Below are 19,656 nucleotides of genomic sequence, written 5' to 3'. Positions count from 1 at the left end.
AAGTTTGTCCTCGCTCAGCAGTGATTTATCCTCTCAAACGAGGGTCCACGTGAGCTCAGCAGACCTGGTTTGTGTTTATTGGGGATGTTGAGTGAACGGTGAGTCAGGAAGATGAAGAAACCTCACGGTTGGTGACGTCAGAGCGGTGGTTTCCTTTATTTCGCAGGTTTGCAAATCGGTCTAACTCGGTTGTTTTTTGGAGGAACTTAGACAATGTAGCTCGCCTCACTGCGGGATGCGCACGCTGTGAAACTCTCTACGAAAGGCTATTTATTCTTTTTATTTATTCTTTACTTTTCTTGAACTCGAGACTTTTTACTGCAATTCCTGTGGCAAAAAAAACAACAACAATGTTGGAAAAGTTGTCACGTTATTCCCTCACGGAGGGGGAACTTTTTTCCGGAAAGAGTCGGTGGACTTCGGCGGCGGTCGCTGTGCTCCTCCTGGGGCTGTTTGCCTCGTCTTGCTGGGCGGAAGAAGCGTCCTGTCACGGAGCCTACGACCTCTACTTTGTTTTAGACAAGTAAGTAAGAGAGAGAGACGGTGTGTCTGCCTTTGTAAAAAGCTGGTATTTGTGTTGGAAAAGTTGTGACCAGATGTGGTGCTGCTTTCTGTGACCCGTTATATTTTGTGACCTGATTAGGGATACATACTCTTCTTTTGCTTGTTTTTAAACCCAGATTGGGTTCAACACCATAGTGCTAGTGTTGAGTGTCACAATGATGTGGACACTCCTCTCACAAGGAAACCATGCGGACAAGAGTGTCAACATATATCTAATAAAAGGGGAAGTCTGAATGGTACAATATGCCAAAATCACAGATGGCAATGGTTTGAGAAAGGCCCCTTCCTGTTTCATCATGACAACATCCAACTGCTCACAGCCACATCCATAGATGGATCGATTATATCTTTATTACTGTGTCATGCATGTAATCCATGTGCCCAACAATCATTGGTCTATAAGACACCAAAACACAGCTGCAGCGGACACGCATTTCATTATGTTTATTTTAATCACTAAATTACAGGTTACTTCACCGCTTGGTCTTAAACTAAAATAGCCTGCCTTCCCTCCCAGGCCTGGCAAATAAAATCTGCTAAAAATAGTTTATTTTCTGAAGCACAGCTCAAGTTTTAGCCAAAATAAGTCAACATAAATGGAAGTCATTTTACTAAAGAGTACATCCTCGTAGATAGGAAAGTTAGTACACTACAGTTGGTGTGGAAGAAGTGGAGTCCTGACCTCACCCTCATCTAACACTCTATAGACACGACCTAACATTTGTCACTTATCCTACCATCAATGGACGTCGTCCTGATCAGATCTAATGGATAAGTGATGCTTGTCCCTGATTGGCTGGAGTCGTGTGATGCTCAGCGGCCACATGGGAGGAAGAGAGGACTCTGAGTAACCTCATGGAGGCACACGGGTCTAACCGTGACCACCACCTCTCCCTCACACTAACCAACGAGCTTCATCCACGTGTTAACCGACACGTAACCATACTGACGATATCGAGAAGTGTTTGTCACGTCTTCCTTCCTCACCATAACAAAGAGTACTACTTGAAAATACTTCACCCATGTTTTGTTAAGGTTGCATCATTTAAAGAGTTATAAAAATGTCTATTCTTTGTCAATTTAAAGAGAAGTTGCACCCCACTCTTTTAATCTTCTCTGTCCCATAAAATAACATTATTTCTACCTTAACACACGGCCATCTGAGTCCTTCAATATCAACACAAGTCAGACCTTAAACGCACCGAGAAGTCCTCCAACGTTGGTTTGTTAATCATGCAAACTAGCAAGAAAGAGTTGCATCACCGTCTGTAAACTTCCTGTGTCTGCTGAAGGCATCACACACACACACACACACACACACACACACACACTGCAGAGCCGCATTCAGCCAGTTCAGCAACACTTTGCAGTAGTGTCATGCAAAATAAAAAAAAAAGCGTCCTAATATATTAGGAGGCGTTTCAGCCTTGACAGCGACTGTTTCTAATCCTGTCCTCCCCCGGTTCTGGAGCCCTGCCGTTGCTCCGGGTCGTTGAGTTGAAGCGCTGCTCCTCTGACCCATTTTGTTAAAAAACGACCCCACCCTCGTCTAAATTGCTAAATTGCCGGATGATGACCGAGATTATTGGCTCAAGTTAGACCCGAGAGCATGCATACGTTTGTGAATTCGGGATCCGTTTGATTTACAAATGCAATGCATGTTTATGTTTGTGATGTAAAAAAACCTATTCTGCAGAAGAAGCTCCGTCAGTGTGGAAGAGCAGCTCGTCTCTTTGAAGCTTTACTTTGTGCCTGCAGGATAACGTATCTCCACTCTCAGACTTCCTGATGGTTCTGATAAGACTAACATCCTAATGTCAGCAAGTTGTGCTGCAGGATTTGTAGAAATCTGCAGCGTTACTTCAGCGTTAGGCCGGTTCATGAAAGCTTCACTGTTTGGTTGCTTTTTTTTCTTTCCAAGGAAAAACGTCCTGTGAGGTGAACTTGACTTATTCAGGGAAGTGTTACTGAGAGCCAAGCTCCCTTTCTTCAGTCGCACCTGTAAGCGGACCAGTTGAGTCCCAGTCCGATGTGCTGCTGGTGACTGAGCTGCTCAAAGGCCCCTCAGAGACGGCAATGAGGGAACGGAGAGCGCTGCTCTTGCACTTTTTTACACACAGATTTATCCTGCCAGTCCAGGGATAATAACGTCACAATAAAAGCTTCTGTCTTGTCATGTGAAATGTTAAAACAAATGCCCTCACTGTCGTCTCTGTGTTGCCCTCGTCTTTGGGTGTCGGGGAGGAACGAGAGGTGGCATGAAAAGACGAGCCTCCTAACTTCTGTTTCACGTCCTCCCAGCATACATTGCGTTGTAATTATTGCGTTAATTCCCTCGTTGTCGTCACATCGAGGGCACATGATTCGTGGTCAGATGGACTTATCGAGGTGAGCGGTTCAGCTGACACGGGGTTGAACTTGGTTGGTCTTAATTAGTCTTAATGAGACAAAAGACTCAAATAGAGATACCTTAAAGGAAAACCTCCTGTTTCCAGTTTTCATTATTTCATACGAGCTGAGGAAGGAAAGGAAGGAAAGAAGGATGGATGGAAGAGCACATAGAAGGAAGGAGGAAAAAGTTTCAGAATAAGGGTCAAAGGGAAGAGCAGAAATGAAACCAGGAAAGACATGCAATCATTTTTTCATTTCTCTAAATAAATCTCACAATGGCAGCACTTATTGAATCCATTCTACTGGACTTACCCCGTTGGAATCACGCTACATAGACTTTAGATTCAGCACATTAGTGGCGGACATATTTCAATCTGATGTATTGCACCTGTGTGTTTTTATGTTGCACATTTCCTGTTGGTCTTTATAATCCTCTTTTCCTGGAGCTCAGAACCTTAAAACCCTAAAAGCGCTCGTACATGTGACTTAAGAACAAACCTGTTCGTACTTCGTGCATGAGCTCCATTGCCTTTAAGACGTGCGAGAGTGTCAGACATTAGTCTTTTCACAGTCTTGTGGTACGTAAGCGTTAAGAGTTGGGCCTCATTGCTAATGTCGGCCGAGACTTTGGTGATTTTTCTACCTTTTTGTTTTTGGGAAATAAAGTCTAACTCTACCAGCCAAGTAGATCTTCAGAAAGGCAAAGCGCCCGTGTTCTACCAGCTGCCATAGAACACAGACTCATCGGCACAATCATCCAGCATGTGGCTGGTGTTAATATCAACTGCGGCCGCGGTACGAAGCACAAACTGTACAGTATCCGACTCCCCGGCACACACAATCTGCTGCTAACCGACGAGCTGCTAACTGACTTCTTCTTGTTGTGTTTTATCGTTGCAGGTCCGGGAGCGTCTCCGATAACTGGGTCGAGATTTACTCGTTTGTGAGGAACCTCACCGACAGATTTGTGAGGTGAGTCCAGAGTGGCCAAAAACAAACGTTTTCAGGGTTTCATCATTCTCACGTTTTGAAATAAGACCTGCAGCGAAGTCGAGCACTGATTCAAACAGAAATGATAAGAAAGGATATTCATCTGCATGCATCTCTTAAATATGACGGGTCAAGTGAAATGAGCTGATTGGTTGAAGGAGCAAAATAGTCAGTTTTGGTTTCTTTATCCGACAAACGTCTATAATTAAAGATCCTACGACACGCAGCCCACACCTGCTTTTTTTTTTTACAAACTATCAAATAGCAAAAATCCATGACGTTTTTTTTGTTGCACATAATTCGTTAAAAAAAAACCCCTCCGTCTTGAAACGTTCAGCTTGCATAACGTTGGAGTGAAAAAGCGGCGCCTGCCAGCACAGTACAGACGGCGGCGACCCAGAGCCAGAACGAAGTGGTTCGGTTTGAAGGGAAAATAGCAAAGGCACCAGGTGGGAGTGGGTGGCAGAGAGGAGCAGTCTTCTGGGCTGTGAGAATGGCCATTTGCACCGGGGGGGTGTGTAGGGGGGGTCCGGCTTCCACACTCCATCCCTTGCTGACAGGAGGGGGGGGGGGGGGCAATGTACAGTAAAGCAAAAGAACACTGGAAGGAGACGAGGACAATCTGCTAAACAATGCTCGCTCACCAAGAGCTCTTCTGTCGCGCCATGTGGAGCGAACTGGACTCCTCCATCACCCCCCCCCCCCCCCCTCCCAAAGAGAAAGAAATCCCACCACCACCACCCTCCGATATGTCCTTGGCATCGCCGCCGTCTTCCTATACTAGTTCAGCAGCATCGTATACAATCACAAGCTCACAAGCTCCGCCGGGAGCCCTCTCTTGGTTCGCCGTTAAAAAAGTCACCGCCCACGCGTTCTCATCTGTGACTCGGGTTAGTTCTCTTACTCCACATATGACTCCGAAACTCGCAGACAGGATATGCGGACGTACACGGACCGGCCAAGTCTGTGCCGTGTGGCTTTTTGAAGATTGTGCGATGTTTGGCGGGGGAGGAATGGCGACTGGGCCATGTGTCACGTGGGTGAGGATTATCAGCACCTCTCCTTATGCTCCGACGACGGCTTCGGATCTCTGAAGGGAGAAAGAAACACTCTAGTGCGCTGAACTAGCTGAAGTTTGACTCGGTACCTTCGCTGTTCTGGTTTTTATTTAGGTGGGTCCGTTTTGGGAGACTGCGCTACGTTTTCTACACTATATGTTTAGAGGAGATTGTAATGTTTTTCTCTCCGGCGTTCATGTAATAGCTGCAGTTACTGCTGACGTTTAAGATTTTAAATAAAGATGCTACTTTTTCTCACCTTGTACCAATTCTATTTAAATTTAAAGTCCGTACGCTGTGTAGAAGATGAAACTAACTATGCAGCTAACAGTCTTTTTATGCTTGTTAGATGTTAATTATATTGTTGCTTTATTGGGTTTTTAAATAGCGTTACTTTTTCATTTCTTACAGCGATTAATAAAAAGTATTTCTGTGTATTATTGCTCACAGTGGTGTGATACTGGACCCATTATATCTCTATACCAGCACCAGCTCCTGATTGTATATTCAGTGTGAGATAAGTTGTTTAGTGGAGGATCATATAATCCAACAGTTCATCATACGTGCATCGAAAAGCTAAAATGAGTCAAATGAATTAGATGAAGTGTAGAATTATAATATGGAGGAACGGGGTGACGATCTGAGTATAGATGGAAATGTGTCACGAACACAAAGTATTGAACTTTATTTAAATTATCATTTTGCTTATTTCAGTTTTCAGTTTTGGTACAACTGAGAAGTTTGTTTTGTTATATTAAAAAATGCTTTTGTTGAGAAGAACTTTTGTATTTTCTCAAACCAAAGGCTCGTTTAAATATTTAGTAAAAGCATCAATAATGTGAGATTTGATTTTCTCCATATGGCCCCGGGATAAAGTCTTGTTTTGATATTGATAACATAAAGTCATGTATTCTGTTGGCACCGTTCAGCCTCCGCTCACTATGGGCGATACTCAAATGAAAAACTTCATCCATCATCATGTCCAGTTTGGGATATTTAAATTGTTGTAGCACACTGACTGTTAACTTTTATCACCATGACCTAGTATTGGAGTATTTTTTACTTTTGCACAATATCTCAACACAAGCTGGTGCAGTTTAGCACATCTGTGCAGCGCGAGTTGAACATTGAACTTCATCTCGATAGCTGGACATAGAACGTTTTATGGTGACACGAATGTAAACCGTTGTCACATCCGTTCACACCCTGAAACAGTCACAGGTACAAAGTTTATGTGTGTGTGTGTGTGTGTGTGTGTGTGTGTGTTTATGTGTGACTCATCCGCTCAACATGTTTCCTGTCTGTGACTTGATTAATCACTTCCTTGAGTTCCACAGAAGCTGCTTGAAGTCAAACGCTAATATTAGTTGACATTCAAGGAGCCCCGTCTGTTTGCTTGATCCTCCATTCTCTCCCTCGTTCTCCTGAACTCAACCCGAGAACCAGCTTTTTATAAGAAGCGTCAGTCACGCTGACGGTTAACAGCCACCCGGAGCACGTTTCATGTTGCGCTGTTGTGTGGGCGGGAGGATGAAGAGGACGGAAGTGATGATTTATATGAATAAATACCACAACGTTATGGTGCATTGTGTTATCCGTGTTGAATGCAAAGAAACTGAAGAGACCGTGGTGTTTAGAATAAATAATCTAACGAGCGGTCACCATGTTCTGTCCGTCTGAGCATCAACCTGACACAAGATTACAAGTTGGTGGTCAGAGGTCATGTCGACATGAAGGAATACTAACTCTGGGATGGAAGGAATGGGCCATTGGCAACCATTGTGAGAAATAGGTGGCATCTTCTTTTTAACATGAAAAATGACATAAAAAGACCTGCACGTACATTTGCATTAGTGATTTTTAATTATTGCTGTTAAAGTCCAGATAGCGCTGCATGTGCTCTGGTGCGTTTACTGGCGTGCACACAGGCATCTGTGGGGACTACAAATGGCAACTATGTGTTCAGTTTCATCATCCAGAGTTAGTGTGGAGCCCCGGTATACAAACACACACTGATGATGCTTTACTGTACGGGACTAAGATACTGCTGAACGAAGATATTTAGCGGCTGCCGCCATTTCCTCACCGCCTGCACATCGAAAACTAAAAGCAAAGAAAAACACTTTTAACACTTCTTTTTTGACTCTGATGAAAAAAATAATATTTATGTATATGTGTGTGTGTGTGTGTGTGTGCGTGTGTATATATATATATATATATATATATATATATATATTATAAAATGTTGCATATAAATAAAGAGATTTGGTGAGAGAGAAGCAAATGAGTAAAGAAGAATGGAAATCAAACAAGTTCAACTCTACAATTACAACTACAATAAAATCAAAGACCGCTTTTAGGATTCTGACTTTTACATTTTTGTTTTCCTCTTCAGCCCCAGGATGAGAGTCTCCATCATCGTATTCTCGTCTCAAGCCAAAGTGCTGCTGCCGCTGACTGGAGACAGGTACTGAACTAACTAATGAACTAATGAACTGATGAACTGATGAACTACTGAACTCCTGAACTAACTAATGAACTACTGAACTACTGAACTGATGAACTGATGAACTGATGAACTGATGAATGACTTCACGATGCTGTAGTAATGTTCAGTGCTGTTTCATGCTGTTTTCACAGACATTGGCGTCACAGAAAGGGCTTCTATGAAACTAACACTTTCCAAAGCTGTCATAATATAACCATGTATTATTATTATTATTATTATTAGACTATTTGTGATTGTATTCATATTGTAACTTCTGTGTTTAACATTCTGAGGAAGTGTTTTGTTGATTTGCTGACCTCGGCCTCTTCTTGCAGGCCACCACAGTGAAATGTTTGCGTAGTGACATTAGGTTGAGGTTAGAGGTTCAAATCCCGCTGGGCCTCTAAATATCAAACTGGATAAACAGCTTCCATCTTTAATTACTAGAACAACTTGTTGAAGTCTCCTTTCCAGCGTGACCATAACCACAGGTCTTCACCACATCATGCAGCCTCAGTACAAATGATACAGAGCGCTCCACCCACAGGGAGGAACAACCGTCTTAACTCGTGGGCCAACATGTCAACATTTATTGTGTGTGTGTGTTTAAGATCCGAGATCGAGGAGGGTCTGAAGCTTTTACAGCAAGTAAAACCAGCTGGAGAAACATTCATGCACGAGGGACTAAAAGCGGTCAGTTTACACTCGTAAATAAATCACAATTTACAGCTCAGTGGCTCTTTACAAATATGCATAAAGGCTTGAGCTGTGTGGTGTGGTTTGAACCTGCAGGCCTTGACTCAGATAAAGGCGCAGACCACCAAGTCCTCCAGCATCATCCTGGGTCTGACAGACGGGAAGCTCGGCGCTTATATTCACCAGCTCGCAGTGAAAGAGGTGAGATTCAGATCGCACAAACAGTTGCACAAGTTATCGCGTTCAAAGTGTCGAAAATAGTGTCGCAACAGAAATGATGTCCCCACAAAGCTGAGGTCGCACTTGTGACTTGACGCTTTATTTGACTTCAATTTAACTGCAAATACAAATTCAATTATTTCTCAGCTTTTAAAATTATTTTATTTCAGTTCATTCATTTTGAGAGCATAGCAGGAAAAAATATCCTATTTGTTTCTTACTTTTATTTATTTGATTAATGACATATTAATGATCTTTTTTTGGTGCGTAGACATCCTGCGTGTCTCCAGTTTTCTTCATTAAAACGTTCTTTACACCTGACGTGTTGCACATCATCCACACGTTTGTTTGATCTGCAGGCCGAAGAGGCGAGGAACTTCGGCGGCCGTGTTTACTGCGTGGGGATCAAGGACTTCGATGAGCAGCAGGTAAGAAAGCTGCCGTCTTAAATCTGCAGCAGGGGAAGTCTGTCGCTCAGTGTGTGCCGAGCGATTACGTTTGACAGCGTGAGAGACGCGTTTGCTGTGTTGGAAGAGTGTCAAGAAAGGTAAACACGTGTAATGTGAGCGCCATTACCTGTGTGGAAGATCCGCGTCTTAAAGTGATGTCACTAAAGCAGCATGATCCACTTCTCAGATGTTCATCGGCACGTCTCAGTTTGATACAAATAGTCTTCGCTTCGCCGAAAGAAGCGGAGATCCGGAGCTCCCAGGACAGCAGTGTCTGTGTACTTTAGGATCAAATCTAAGTTTTAGTTTGTTTATTAGCTAAAGTGATCAGAAGTTGCTTTTATTTGTTTAGTTTTTATATTTGTTTTGCCCTTTTTTATTGGTTAAGTGCTGCAGGAATGAGTCCTAAAACCTGGAAATGATTCAGCTTCTCACTTGTGAATTTTGAACCTTTTTACGTGACTTTAAAATAATGTGCTGAGAGGAATGTAAGTGAGACGACAACACGAGTCCTCCTTCAGCTTAGTGGTGGAGACGTGAGGTCACGTGACCGTGGTGGAGCTCCTCTATAGCCTAGCGTTAGCTTTTTATTTCTCTGGATTGTATTCACGCTTACAAAAAAATCATAAAAGTGGTGTTCAACTGGAAACCATCATCCCTGCAGCACTCCATAGATCGGATTGATAGTTCAGAGCGCTGTCACCGTTTGCTAATCTTCCACACCGTGAAAAAGAAAAAGGATCAGCTCATGAGACAATAATAGATGGAAGACTAAAGTACGAAATTGCATCAATAAGCTTAAAAACAAATGATAACCAGTGATTGTTCCAACACACAATAAGTAACAAATAACAAGTCTCATAAACTGAACAAAAAATAAACGAAAATAAATATTTTGCCTCCTCCACGGAGGCCATGTTTCTGGTGTGAATTGTTTTTTTTATATCACTACTGGCTCCATTCTCATGACGTTTGGTGGACGGGTGAAGCATTGGCCAAGAGAGAACCCGTTGCGTTTTGCATCTGAATCACCGGGCGCATTATCTTCCACTTCTAGACGTGGCCTTGGTTCGTGGCTTCGCTCTTCTAGTTGCGCTCTGCTTTGTGGAAGCTCTGTAAAGACGGTGACGGGCCAACAACGTTCTCAGCAAGACTTTAAGTATTATTGTTTAAAGTGTGAACATGCCTTGAATCAGATGTTTCTTGGTGAAGTCACACTATTGAGAGTGTAGTTTCTTTGTTGGGTAGAAGAAGAAACTGTGGATTAAAGACATTATTTGTGTCACTTATTGTCCCGTCAGTCTGTTCTCACTGTTTAGGAATCAACTCATTTAATCTAATATCATTTGTCGTCAGCTGGACCAGAGTCCGAGTCTTTCCTTTAGTGTCTCTGATGTCCGTAGTTTCTCTGTCTCTCTTCCAACATGGTGGCCTGTCCCTTGTAACCATTGGTAACCATCCTGTGATGAGCTCGTATTAAGTCAAAAACAAAAGGCAATATTGCTCCCAGTTTGTGTTGCTGTGATAATTTTTTTTTTTTTATGGTTGAGCAAAGTGTTTGCCACAGTCATGCCATCTGCTACGTCTCCTCCTGCCCATGATATGAAAGCAAAGACGGTGCTCAGTCATAAAGAGGAAAAAGAAACAGAAAGCGGCGTTTAAATCCGCAGAACTTCTCCGTTTACTCCTCTCTTTGATCGCACACACAGCTCGCCGAAATTGCGGACAACAAGGACCAAGTGTTTCCTGTCAAAGATGGCTTCCACGCGCTCAAAGGCATCATCAATTCTGTAAGTTCGCCTACTTTCTGTTGGTGTGTGTGTGTGTGTGTGTGTGTGTGTGTGTGTGTGTGTGTGTGTGTGTGAGTGTGAGTGTGTGTCAGCTCAGGTTTGTGGTTGATGTATGAGAGTTTAAAACATGCACAAAACTGGTAATTTTTAAAGTTCTTTTCCTTTATTTTAGAAATAACTGAAGGTAGAAACAGCAGATTGCTGCTTCAGGTTGGATGGGGAAATAAATTGAAGTTTGTCACAAATTAAAGCAAAGACCTCAGTGAACTTCCTGCTGAGCTGCATGGAAATAACTGCTCGCTGTGTCCCGTGTTTGTGGACGGGAGAAGTGAATGTCCTCACCACTCCGTAGCAAACGAAGACGCTGGACTGTGAGCAGCTTGACAGTTAGTCACTGTCTGTATGACGTCCTGTTCACAGTGTTTTTATTGTGTTCGAGTGTCAGAACGCTCAGTGAAGCAGCAGCAGCGGCGATACAATTAAATGCTTTTCATTAAAAAATTCAGAATAAATGCATCAAACACATCTCGTATGGAGGACAGAACCTGTCAAAGTAAATGAAATAAATAAATGACCTGAAGAAATAATTGATTGACATTACATGTACCAAAAATCAGATTTAGAATGAATGTAGGCTTTAAATATGACTATATATTAACATATAATTAGCTTCAGTATTTAATTTTCCCATTTATTTATTATTCTATTGTCTACTCTTCTATTTAATTTTCCCTTTATTTATTACGTTTTTAAATAGATTTTATTTATTTTAAATACATTTTTTTGTGTAATTTTTGTGTTATTATTATTAAATTCCTCTCTTTTAAAAAGTGAATTCATTTCTGCTTCACTACTATGAGCTGTCATTCAACGTAGCTAAGCTAGCGCGCTAGCTATGCTAGCTAACCTGCGTTGCACCAGGATCCTGCCGGGTTGCAAACAAAATGGCATCGTGAACGCGAGGCTCGTCTCGGTTCATGTTATTCAACATTTGGTGGTAAAAAAAAATCCCAATTTGGTGGTGGTGGTTGGGTCACCGGTACCGCCGGCCTTCCTCTGTTCCGTCCTCCATCATCTTGTCCGTGTCGCTCTGTGATCAGTGAGAAGCTGTCAGAGTCCCTTAAACCGTGTTTATATGAAGTTTCCCGGTGCGGCCTCCTCGTCCTGCTGCCAGCCAATTAGTGATACTTTCCATTTGCTGCAGCTTTTAGCCTTGACGCTGTCGGCCAAGGCGGGGGCTTGTATGGCAACGTTTTTCTACATGAATCTGAGCCCGGAGCCCTGCGGAGAACGCTGACCCGGGCTGGACCTGCATCTGTGTCGGAGCCGACAAGGCCGGCAGTGTTTTGGGAAAGAAGAGAGCAGAGCTCCACGAAGCTGTCAGCCATGCAGCTGGAGCGACGCGGAGCCAAAGGGCGGGATCTCCGTTCTGTTGTGAGATCCAAAGTACAACAACTATGATTGATTGTGTTGCTTCTCACACGACCGTCGAGAGAAAGAGGCTCTGTCGTCCCGACGCTGGCCGGGTGCAGAATATGCGCTTCAAATCTCCTCTCCTCGCAGGATTTTTAACAAATGATATGATATATATTATATGATTATGTCAAATGTGTATATATTTTGTAAAATGCCAACATTTGCATGTCATCTAGGGGGCTCTTAAGTGAGTCTAAAAGATACATCTTTCATACATTTTTCAGCAAAATGATTTAAAAACCGGTGCAACAGTTAATTCATAAATATTGAGTAACCATGACAGTAAAAAAGGCAACAGGAAAACAATGCCACACTATTTCTAACCTACGATATCGTCATCTCTAAGGAGCTTGAGAATCCAGCTTGTAATAATGATCATAAAATGTGTTTAAAGCCTCTAAAAAGGTGGATTTGATTATTTATAATTAGAAGAAAATATGCTTGTGCTGAGCTAAGACCATCTTTCATTTATTTATTTTCATTTTAAAAGCATGCGCTCACGGTCTTCGTCACCAGGCGGTCCGTCCCGTTAAAGTCATTTTATCATTTTCTTATTCTTGCTAAATGTTTTATAGCCTGCAAACAAGAACACGCTGACCACAAGAAGAAGAGGCTCTGAGCACAGCATCCGAAAGCATTCCTCTCTGATTAGTAATACTGGATTCCAGACCAGTTGGCCTCCTCGCTCCTCTGATTTGAGATCATCTGTGCAGCCTTTTCTCTGCAGGATCCACCCCGACAAAACTCGCAGAAGGAAAAAAAAAGCTCTGCAAAGTTGTGTTTCTGCGTCCCCATTAGGCCTTTCTATTGTTCCAATCTGTGCCACACTGGACTTTTGTTGTCTGAGCTTCGGGCCTTTTGGGGAAAACCCCCAAATTGCAAAGTAGCCACGTCATTATCGTTGAGCTGAGCGTAGCCACCTGTAGTGAACGGTCTCGCCGGATGTCGTGACGCATTCCTTTTTAAATAATGCACGACAGAATGAACCTTTCCGCCCCAATTATATCCACAAAATGAGTAAACCAGCCTCATCCTTCCAGAAAGCCCACCAGTTACAACGCCGGCTGAGATATTCCGATGACTTTAGGTATTTGGACTACTGCCTCCCCTTTTTTCTTTTCCCTCCCTGCAGCCTGTAAATAATGTTTGCCACTAGATCCCATTGAAATGAATAGCTGCTGTTTGAGTTCAGCCAAACTGAGGCCTCTAATCTCAGCATTCAAAGCTTATATTTCAATACCTCCAGACTTCCAGTCCTGATGAATTTTGTTATATTTAAAAGTGAGGTACTTGTTTTTTTTTCAAATGACAAAATTTCTCGTTTTGGAGCAGAACTTTTACACTTAATGGGAAAACAATGTCATTGTCCTCCCATCTTCTCAAGCTTAGGCAGGCAAACAGTCAATTTATCTTTTTTTTCTTTTCAAAGCACTGCCAAGGAAGTAATTAGACGGGGAAAATAGTGGCACAGAGGAACAGCAGCAGATCCTTTTTCCTCCCAGCTGTCATCTGCAACCCTCTTCCCCCCTTTTAACGATTCCATATCAAACCATCACATTTAATAAGGCCGCTGTAAACACTCCTCTCCTCAGATTAAAGTTTCACCCAACATCGAATGAAAGGTTCAAGTGTCCTGTATCGCAGTTAATATGCTCCTTTTTACCGACTGTGTTCTGGGATTTGCATAGTTTGTCCTTTTGTTGATTTATTGAATGGCGGCGGATAGCGGCGCTCCATGACAGTGGGCTCACGCGGGCCTCTTTATATGATAATGCCCGATCCCGGAGGTTTTTTAATAGAACTGAGGAATGTAATAGTCTTGCATAATTTTCCCATAAAGGCTGACACAGCTGCCGTTTCCTCCCCTCTCTGTCCTCCTCGCCGCTGATATTCGGCGCCCTTTCCTTTTAGCCGCCAGGCCGCGATCAGGAGTGAGACATTTCTCAGGTGTTGCACTCTAATCTGTTTTCTAAACTTGACAGAGCCGATAACGGGCCAGGACTTGATGTATTTATTCTTGGCCCTCCAGCTATAATGTACCCATTTCATTTCTTTTTTTTCTCCTTGTCGTCCTGCAGATATTAAAGCGATCGTGCACAGTGATCCTGAGTGTGGAGCCCTCCAGTGTGTGCGTGAACGGTGAGTGCATCCTGCTGCTACAGCCGCTTCCCTGGAGCTCCGCACAGATCCCTCTCTGCAGGGCTGCTCGCTCACTGAGCTCATGACATCTTTGGGGGGAAAATGTGCCAGTTTCAAGCAGTGGGTGAGGGAGCGAGTCTGCTTGGAGACGAGGAGTGAATCAATCACTTAGGGGCATCAAAGGACTCTCAGACAATATTAATTAGTCACATTTAGCCGCTTTTTAGCCCTTTTTAAAGCACAGTCATCCACCTGAATCAACACTTTTGGCTCCTAAATGAAGCAACGTCTACTTTTGACCCTTTATTACACTTTATTACACGCTCAAAGCATGTTGTCCTTCTCAGACGGTTTCATTTATAACTTCTAAAGCAGCGGTGGCCCAAAGGTTTGAGAAAGCGAGCTTTTGACCGGGAGGTCGTAGGTTCAATCCCCGGTCCTGGCAGGATAAATGTGGGTGGGAAAGGTAAAGAAGCAGCTTCCCTCCTTACACACCAGTGAGGTACCCTGAACCCCAACTGCTCCAGTGGAGCTGCTCACTGGTTTCACTGGACAGCTTCCTGGTGTGAATGTGTGTAACTGAGTGAATGTGATCAGGGCCATCATATCAGCAGAAGATGCCAGATAAAGACTCTTCACTGTACTCGTATGTTCGTCCTCACAGTCTCCTCTCTTTGTTGACATCGTCCTCAGAGTCCTTCGACATCGTCCTCAGAGGGAACGGATTCCCTTCCGGCCGCAGCAACGAAGCCGTCGTCTGCAGCTTCATCGTCGACCAGGAAACCTTCAGTAAGTGTTGGGAAACCACTAGAAGTGACCGAAGCACACGCTGCATTCAGTCTCTGAGATCGGCCTCTCGTATTCTCTCATCGCTGTGAACGGCACATGTAGAGCTGCAGAGCGATTCCTGTGTGGCCCTCACTCGCTCTGTATATCGGTTTCTCAAAGCACGAATTAGAATAGTCAGACTGGAAATTGTGGGTGTAGTTTTGACAATAACTGAATCCTAAATCTTGCATCAGGTTAGGTTAGCGTGAGCACGGAGGACAACAAGCCAGTAAAGCAAAGAAAGAATAAAAGCCAACTTCTTGGTATTTATGGAGATAAAATGAACCCAACGTGTTTGTGAAAGAGCAGGAGGTTTGTTAAAACAATAATATGTATTTAATACAAAATCTCTGTTGAACACTGAAGTCAGTTCGAGATGAGAGTTTGAGCTGAATTCAGGCCTGAAGTTAAACTCTTCAGAAGATGTTTTGTGTCCATAAAGCTTCATCTTTTTTCACCAATAAGGACTCACGTTAGCCACACAGCTGATCGTCACACAGAGCCCAACGGTCCTCCTGCAGCCGTCGCGTCTACAGTAACTGAAGAGGAAGGATTTGTTTGTCACAACTGAAGGGGATTACCAGCATTACATGTTAGAAATAGAGATGAAAATGTATTTGGAGCCACTGCATCCTTTCTGGCTCAGCTATGCTGGTCGTGTGATGTCAGTTAAAGCGCCCGAGGGTTCAGAGCTAAAGGCCCAAACCCGATCTCCACACTCCATTTTGAAGCCCTTTCTCAACACTTTCCATGAGTCTGCTTTTCTTCAGACTTTGCTTGACGGAATTACCCACAATTCATAGCCGTGTGACGTCAAACACGGGGTTACCGGTGGAATCGTGAAAGCCGGAAATGTATACAGAAACGTGAAGGATTTCAGCTGCTACATAAAAACACGTGAAAGCAGAGAAACTATAGAGACTATATGACACAGATGTATTCATAAAACATTACATTTAGTACTTTAGTTCTGTTTGTGCTATAACGGGAGCACAGCTGTTCAGTGGACATCGAAAAACTTCATCAATCTTCAAAGCCTTTACATTAGCTACATAGTTAGCATAGCCTAGCATTGATCGATCCAAACTCGCAGTTCGACCTGACGAAGCACGAATTCAGACTTTTTACAAACACGCATCGTTATGTTGTTATTTCGTCATTCTTTTTATCCGTTTACAGCAATTACATCACAGTCATGTGTTCGTGCTGTGTCAGTGAATGAACCGAGTGCCTCGGCGTTGATGACGCCGCTCGGCTAACGGCTAAAGCTAACAGCTAAACGGGTTCTTGCTGCTTGTGGAAGTATTACTGTGGGGTTTTGGGTGTTAACCGACATCTCCTACGAGTGCTCTGGCTCTCTCGTTCCCCGGTACTACATGAAAACAAGATCACAAGTCCGTCTCTCTTCTTAGTGAACTTGCTGTGGTGTGAGTTCGATGGTGTCCACAGGGAAGGATGAGGCTGAGCGGACCCCCGTCCCGACATGTCTGTTGTCTCTGAGCGGCTCCTTATCTATATGATCAGAGCAGAATAAAGGGGGGGGGGGGGGGGGGGCTATGCCTATGTAGGTCACCGTGCTCCTTATTTTGAGCTCGCAGTCTGTTCTGTCGAGAAAATCCTCTTTTCAGGAAGCAGAACTAGATTTGGCACCGAGAGCCGATCTCTTCAAGCTCTCATTTGGCCGTGGGATCCGTGGGATCGACGTCTGCCAATGACAACACACTTCCCTCCTAGACAAGTTATTTTTTGATTTTTAAACATTTCAACTTGACTAAAAATCACTCTAGCATATTTTTTTTATTTTTTTTTATACTAGTATAAAAAAAAAGAACTCAATCAGGAAGTGAACGTTAGCAGATGTCTTCCTGTTAGTCCTTTTCTCAGTTTAGTCCGTCTCACATTCGCCCACTTGGGGCTATTTATTCCCTTACTGGCTTCTGCATGTGTTCAGCCCAGACCTTTCTAACAGTGGGGCACCTTATAATTATGGACAGGCATCATGGCGACTATGGAACACAAGCCGCATATGTGGAGCAGATGCTTCATGCTTCTCCATCACTGAAACCGGTCGGAGCTCCTGAAGCAAGACGAGCAGAATAAGAACACATATATCAATAATCTGAGCGACCTGCGTGGCTGGAGATGATTCGGGCCTCAGTCACCCTGTGCTGATGAACACACACACACACACACAAACATGTACACAAACAATGACACGATGCATTATGAAAGGATTATAATGTACTCAAACTATGGGAATTATAACACTTTATGATCCATGCAAAGACAAATGTCAGTGAGTGACCAGCAGTATGAAGTATTATGAAACACTGTCTTCTTTTGTGGTTTTTACAGCTCGTAAGCCGACTGTTGTGCGTGAGGATTACCTGCTGTGTCCGGCTCCGAAGCTCTATGAAGTGGGACAGTAAGTAGCCGGTGGGATTCCTGTTGGAGGGGAAGTGCTGAGCATGTTTATGTTTCATTTAATATTAGTTTGTGACTGTCAAGACATTCTTGTGACCAGCTGCTGATGTGGTGCACGTTTGTTCATAACTACAGATACAGAAAAGAAAAAAAACTCAAAATAAAATGCAATTTTAGTTGTTTTTCAGATTTCAGATTTACGGCTGGAAATATGCAAAGTACATGAGGAACATATAGCAATATTCTCATGAATAGCTGATATGCAGGTTATGTGATGGTGTTTCTGTAGATGTATTTAAGTTTAAATCTTGGCTCGTGGACAACAGGAAACGTGTGAAATGTTAACGACGGGACCATAAAATAGATTGAATATATTCATATTATTTTTAACCAGACAAAACCAATAGAGACGAAGCCTCTTTTAAAAATGGTGACCTGTCAAGTTTATTTCATACATCCGATAAATGACACAAATCACAATAGTATGTTCTCCTATTTAGTGTTATGTTGTGAAAGATGAGTGAAGAATAGAAAATGAGTAACGTGTGAAATGTCTGGATTTGGTGTTTGTTTTTTCAACTGCATCGAGAAATCAAGAATCTCATCATCACGTCTTTCTTCTTCTGTAAAACCACACACACTCACACACACACACACACTCACACACACACACACACACACACACACACACACACACACACACACACACACACACACACACACACACACACACACACACACACACTTATTTCCCTGTTCTTCAGGCATGTTGTCGTCTTTGTGCTGCTCTCCTTTTGCGTTCAGCCTTCGAGTCGTTAGCTTGTTTAATTCCGGCGCGTCTCTGATATTTAGATAAGACGCTTCGATCCGTTTGCTTCCTTCTTGTTCTTACATGCACAGTTTTTTCTGTTGTGCAGACAAACAACTCCTAAATCTATAGATTAGCTGTATGTTAAAACAGTAGACGCGGGGATGAGGAGTGTGCTGTAGCGTAAAGACGCAGTAAACATTGTCGAAAAAAAAAGAAGAAGAAAAAAACCATACATACAAACCCACAAAGATTTAAGTGCAAATATGCATTTATTCCTGGCTGCACAGCTATTGTTTGATTTTTAACGTCATCTCTTATAATCCCAAACCATAACAGATGATCGCTAAGGCGTTCTAGGCGGAACAACAGATTTTAATGTCCTCGCTGACTCCAATCCAATCAAAAATGTATGATTATGAGTGCCGCTGGCTCCTGGAGGTCCTTCAGCTCTAAAACAGATTATGTATCGTATGACGGCGGCGGAGCTGAAACGGCTCCAAATCAACTTGAACCTCACCTCAGATAATCCTCTCACTTCCAACGTCCAAACTGCTCACAACATGTTTTCCTGCCAGATGCTGACCGACGGAGTTTTTTTTTAAAGGGATATAAAACGTGAAGTCCGACGTGTTTTCAGCAAACGTTTGAACGCTGATTAAGTTTTGCACTGATCCCCTTCATGCACAAAGACGTATACGTGTACGTACACACAACACAACTGTCTGAGAAAATGACCAAAATTAAGAGTTCGACTGACTAAAACGACTAAAATGTGACTTTAAACCAGCTACAACTTTCAGTTAGTCACTAAAATTTAAACTAAATTTGAAAATCTTGTCAGACTCGACACTGACGCAGAGCCCTGAGCAATACATCGATTAATCCATAAATCTTTTTGATATTTGAATAATTGGTTTGAGTCATTCCTTTAAGAAAAGAAGTCAAAAGTCTCTGATTCCAGCTTCTTAAATGTGAATGTTTCTGGTTTGTCTCCTTCGCTGTGACAGTAAACTTCACGTCTTTGAGTTGCGGACAAAAGCAGACGTTTAAAGGACGTCGTCATTTTTCTTTTCACCATTTTCTGCCGTTTTAACGACCAAAAAAAAACGAATCGATCAATCGACAAATTATTCGAGAATGAAAATAATGGTTGTCTGCCGCTCTAAATGTGTACAACTGTCTGCTCAGACTTGCAATTTTGCGATTATCTTATAAAATACTGCACACACACACAAAAAGGAACTTACACGTTTCCTATAATTGTCGGTCGCTTCTAATAATTTTCCTGCTCGTGAAATAACACGTTCTTTTCTTTTCTCACAGCAGCTCGCTG

The 19,656-nt window shown here is 42.9% G+C and overlaps 1 protein-coding gene across 1 annotated transcript in view; it reads left to right on the top strand.

The window, feature by feature from the left end:
* Positions 1–242: 242 nt before the first annotated feature.
* antxr2a (ANTXR cell adhesion molecule 2a) overlaps positions 243–19,656 on the top strand; it is a 75,729-nt gene continuing 56,315 nt past the window's right edge. The window contains exons 1-10 of the mRNA XM_079162103.1: positions 243–523; positions 3,856–3,927; positions 7,399–7,470; positions 8,103–8,184; positions 8,284–8,388; positions 8,766–8,834; positions 10,565–10,645; positions 14,200–14,260; positions 14,954–15,049; positions 17,444–17,513. Coding sequence (XP_079018229.1) covers positions 351–523; positions 3,856–3,927; positions 7,399–7,470; positions 8,103–8,184; positions 8,284–8,388; positions 8,766–8,834; positions 10,565–10,645; positions 14,200–14,260; positions 14,954–15,049; positions 17,444–17,513 — 881 coding nt within the window. The 5' untranslated portion in view covers positions 243–350. The remainder of the gene's footprint in view (positions 524–3,855; positions 3,928–7,398; positions 7,471–8,102; positions 8,185–8,283; positions 8,389–8,765; positions 8,835–10,564; positions 10,646–14,199; positions 14,261–14,953; positions 15,050–17,443; positions 17,514–19,656) is intronic.

Source organism: Pholis gunnellus (assembly GCF_910591455.1).
Source record: "Pholis gunnellus genome assembly, chromosome: 6".
Classification (NCBI taxonomy): domain Eukaryota; kingdom Metazoa; phylum Chordata; class Actinopteri; order Perciformes; family Pholidae; genus Pholis; species Pholis gunnellus.
Note: the sequence above shows the minus strand (reverse complement) of the source record. Positions and strands in the feature narration are given on the sequence as shown.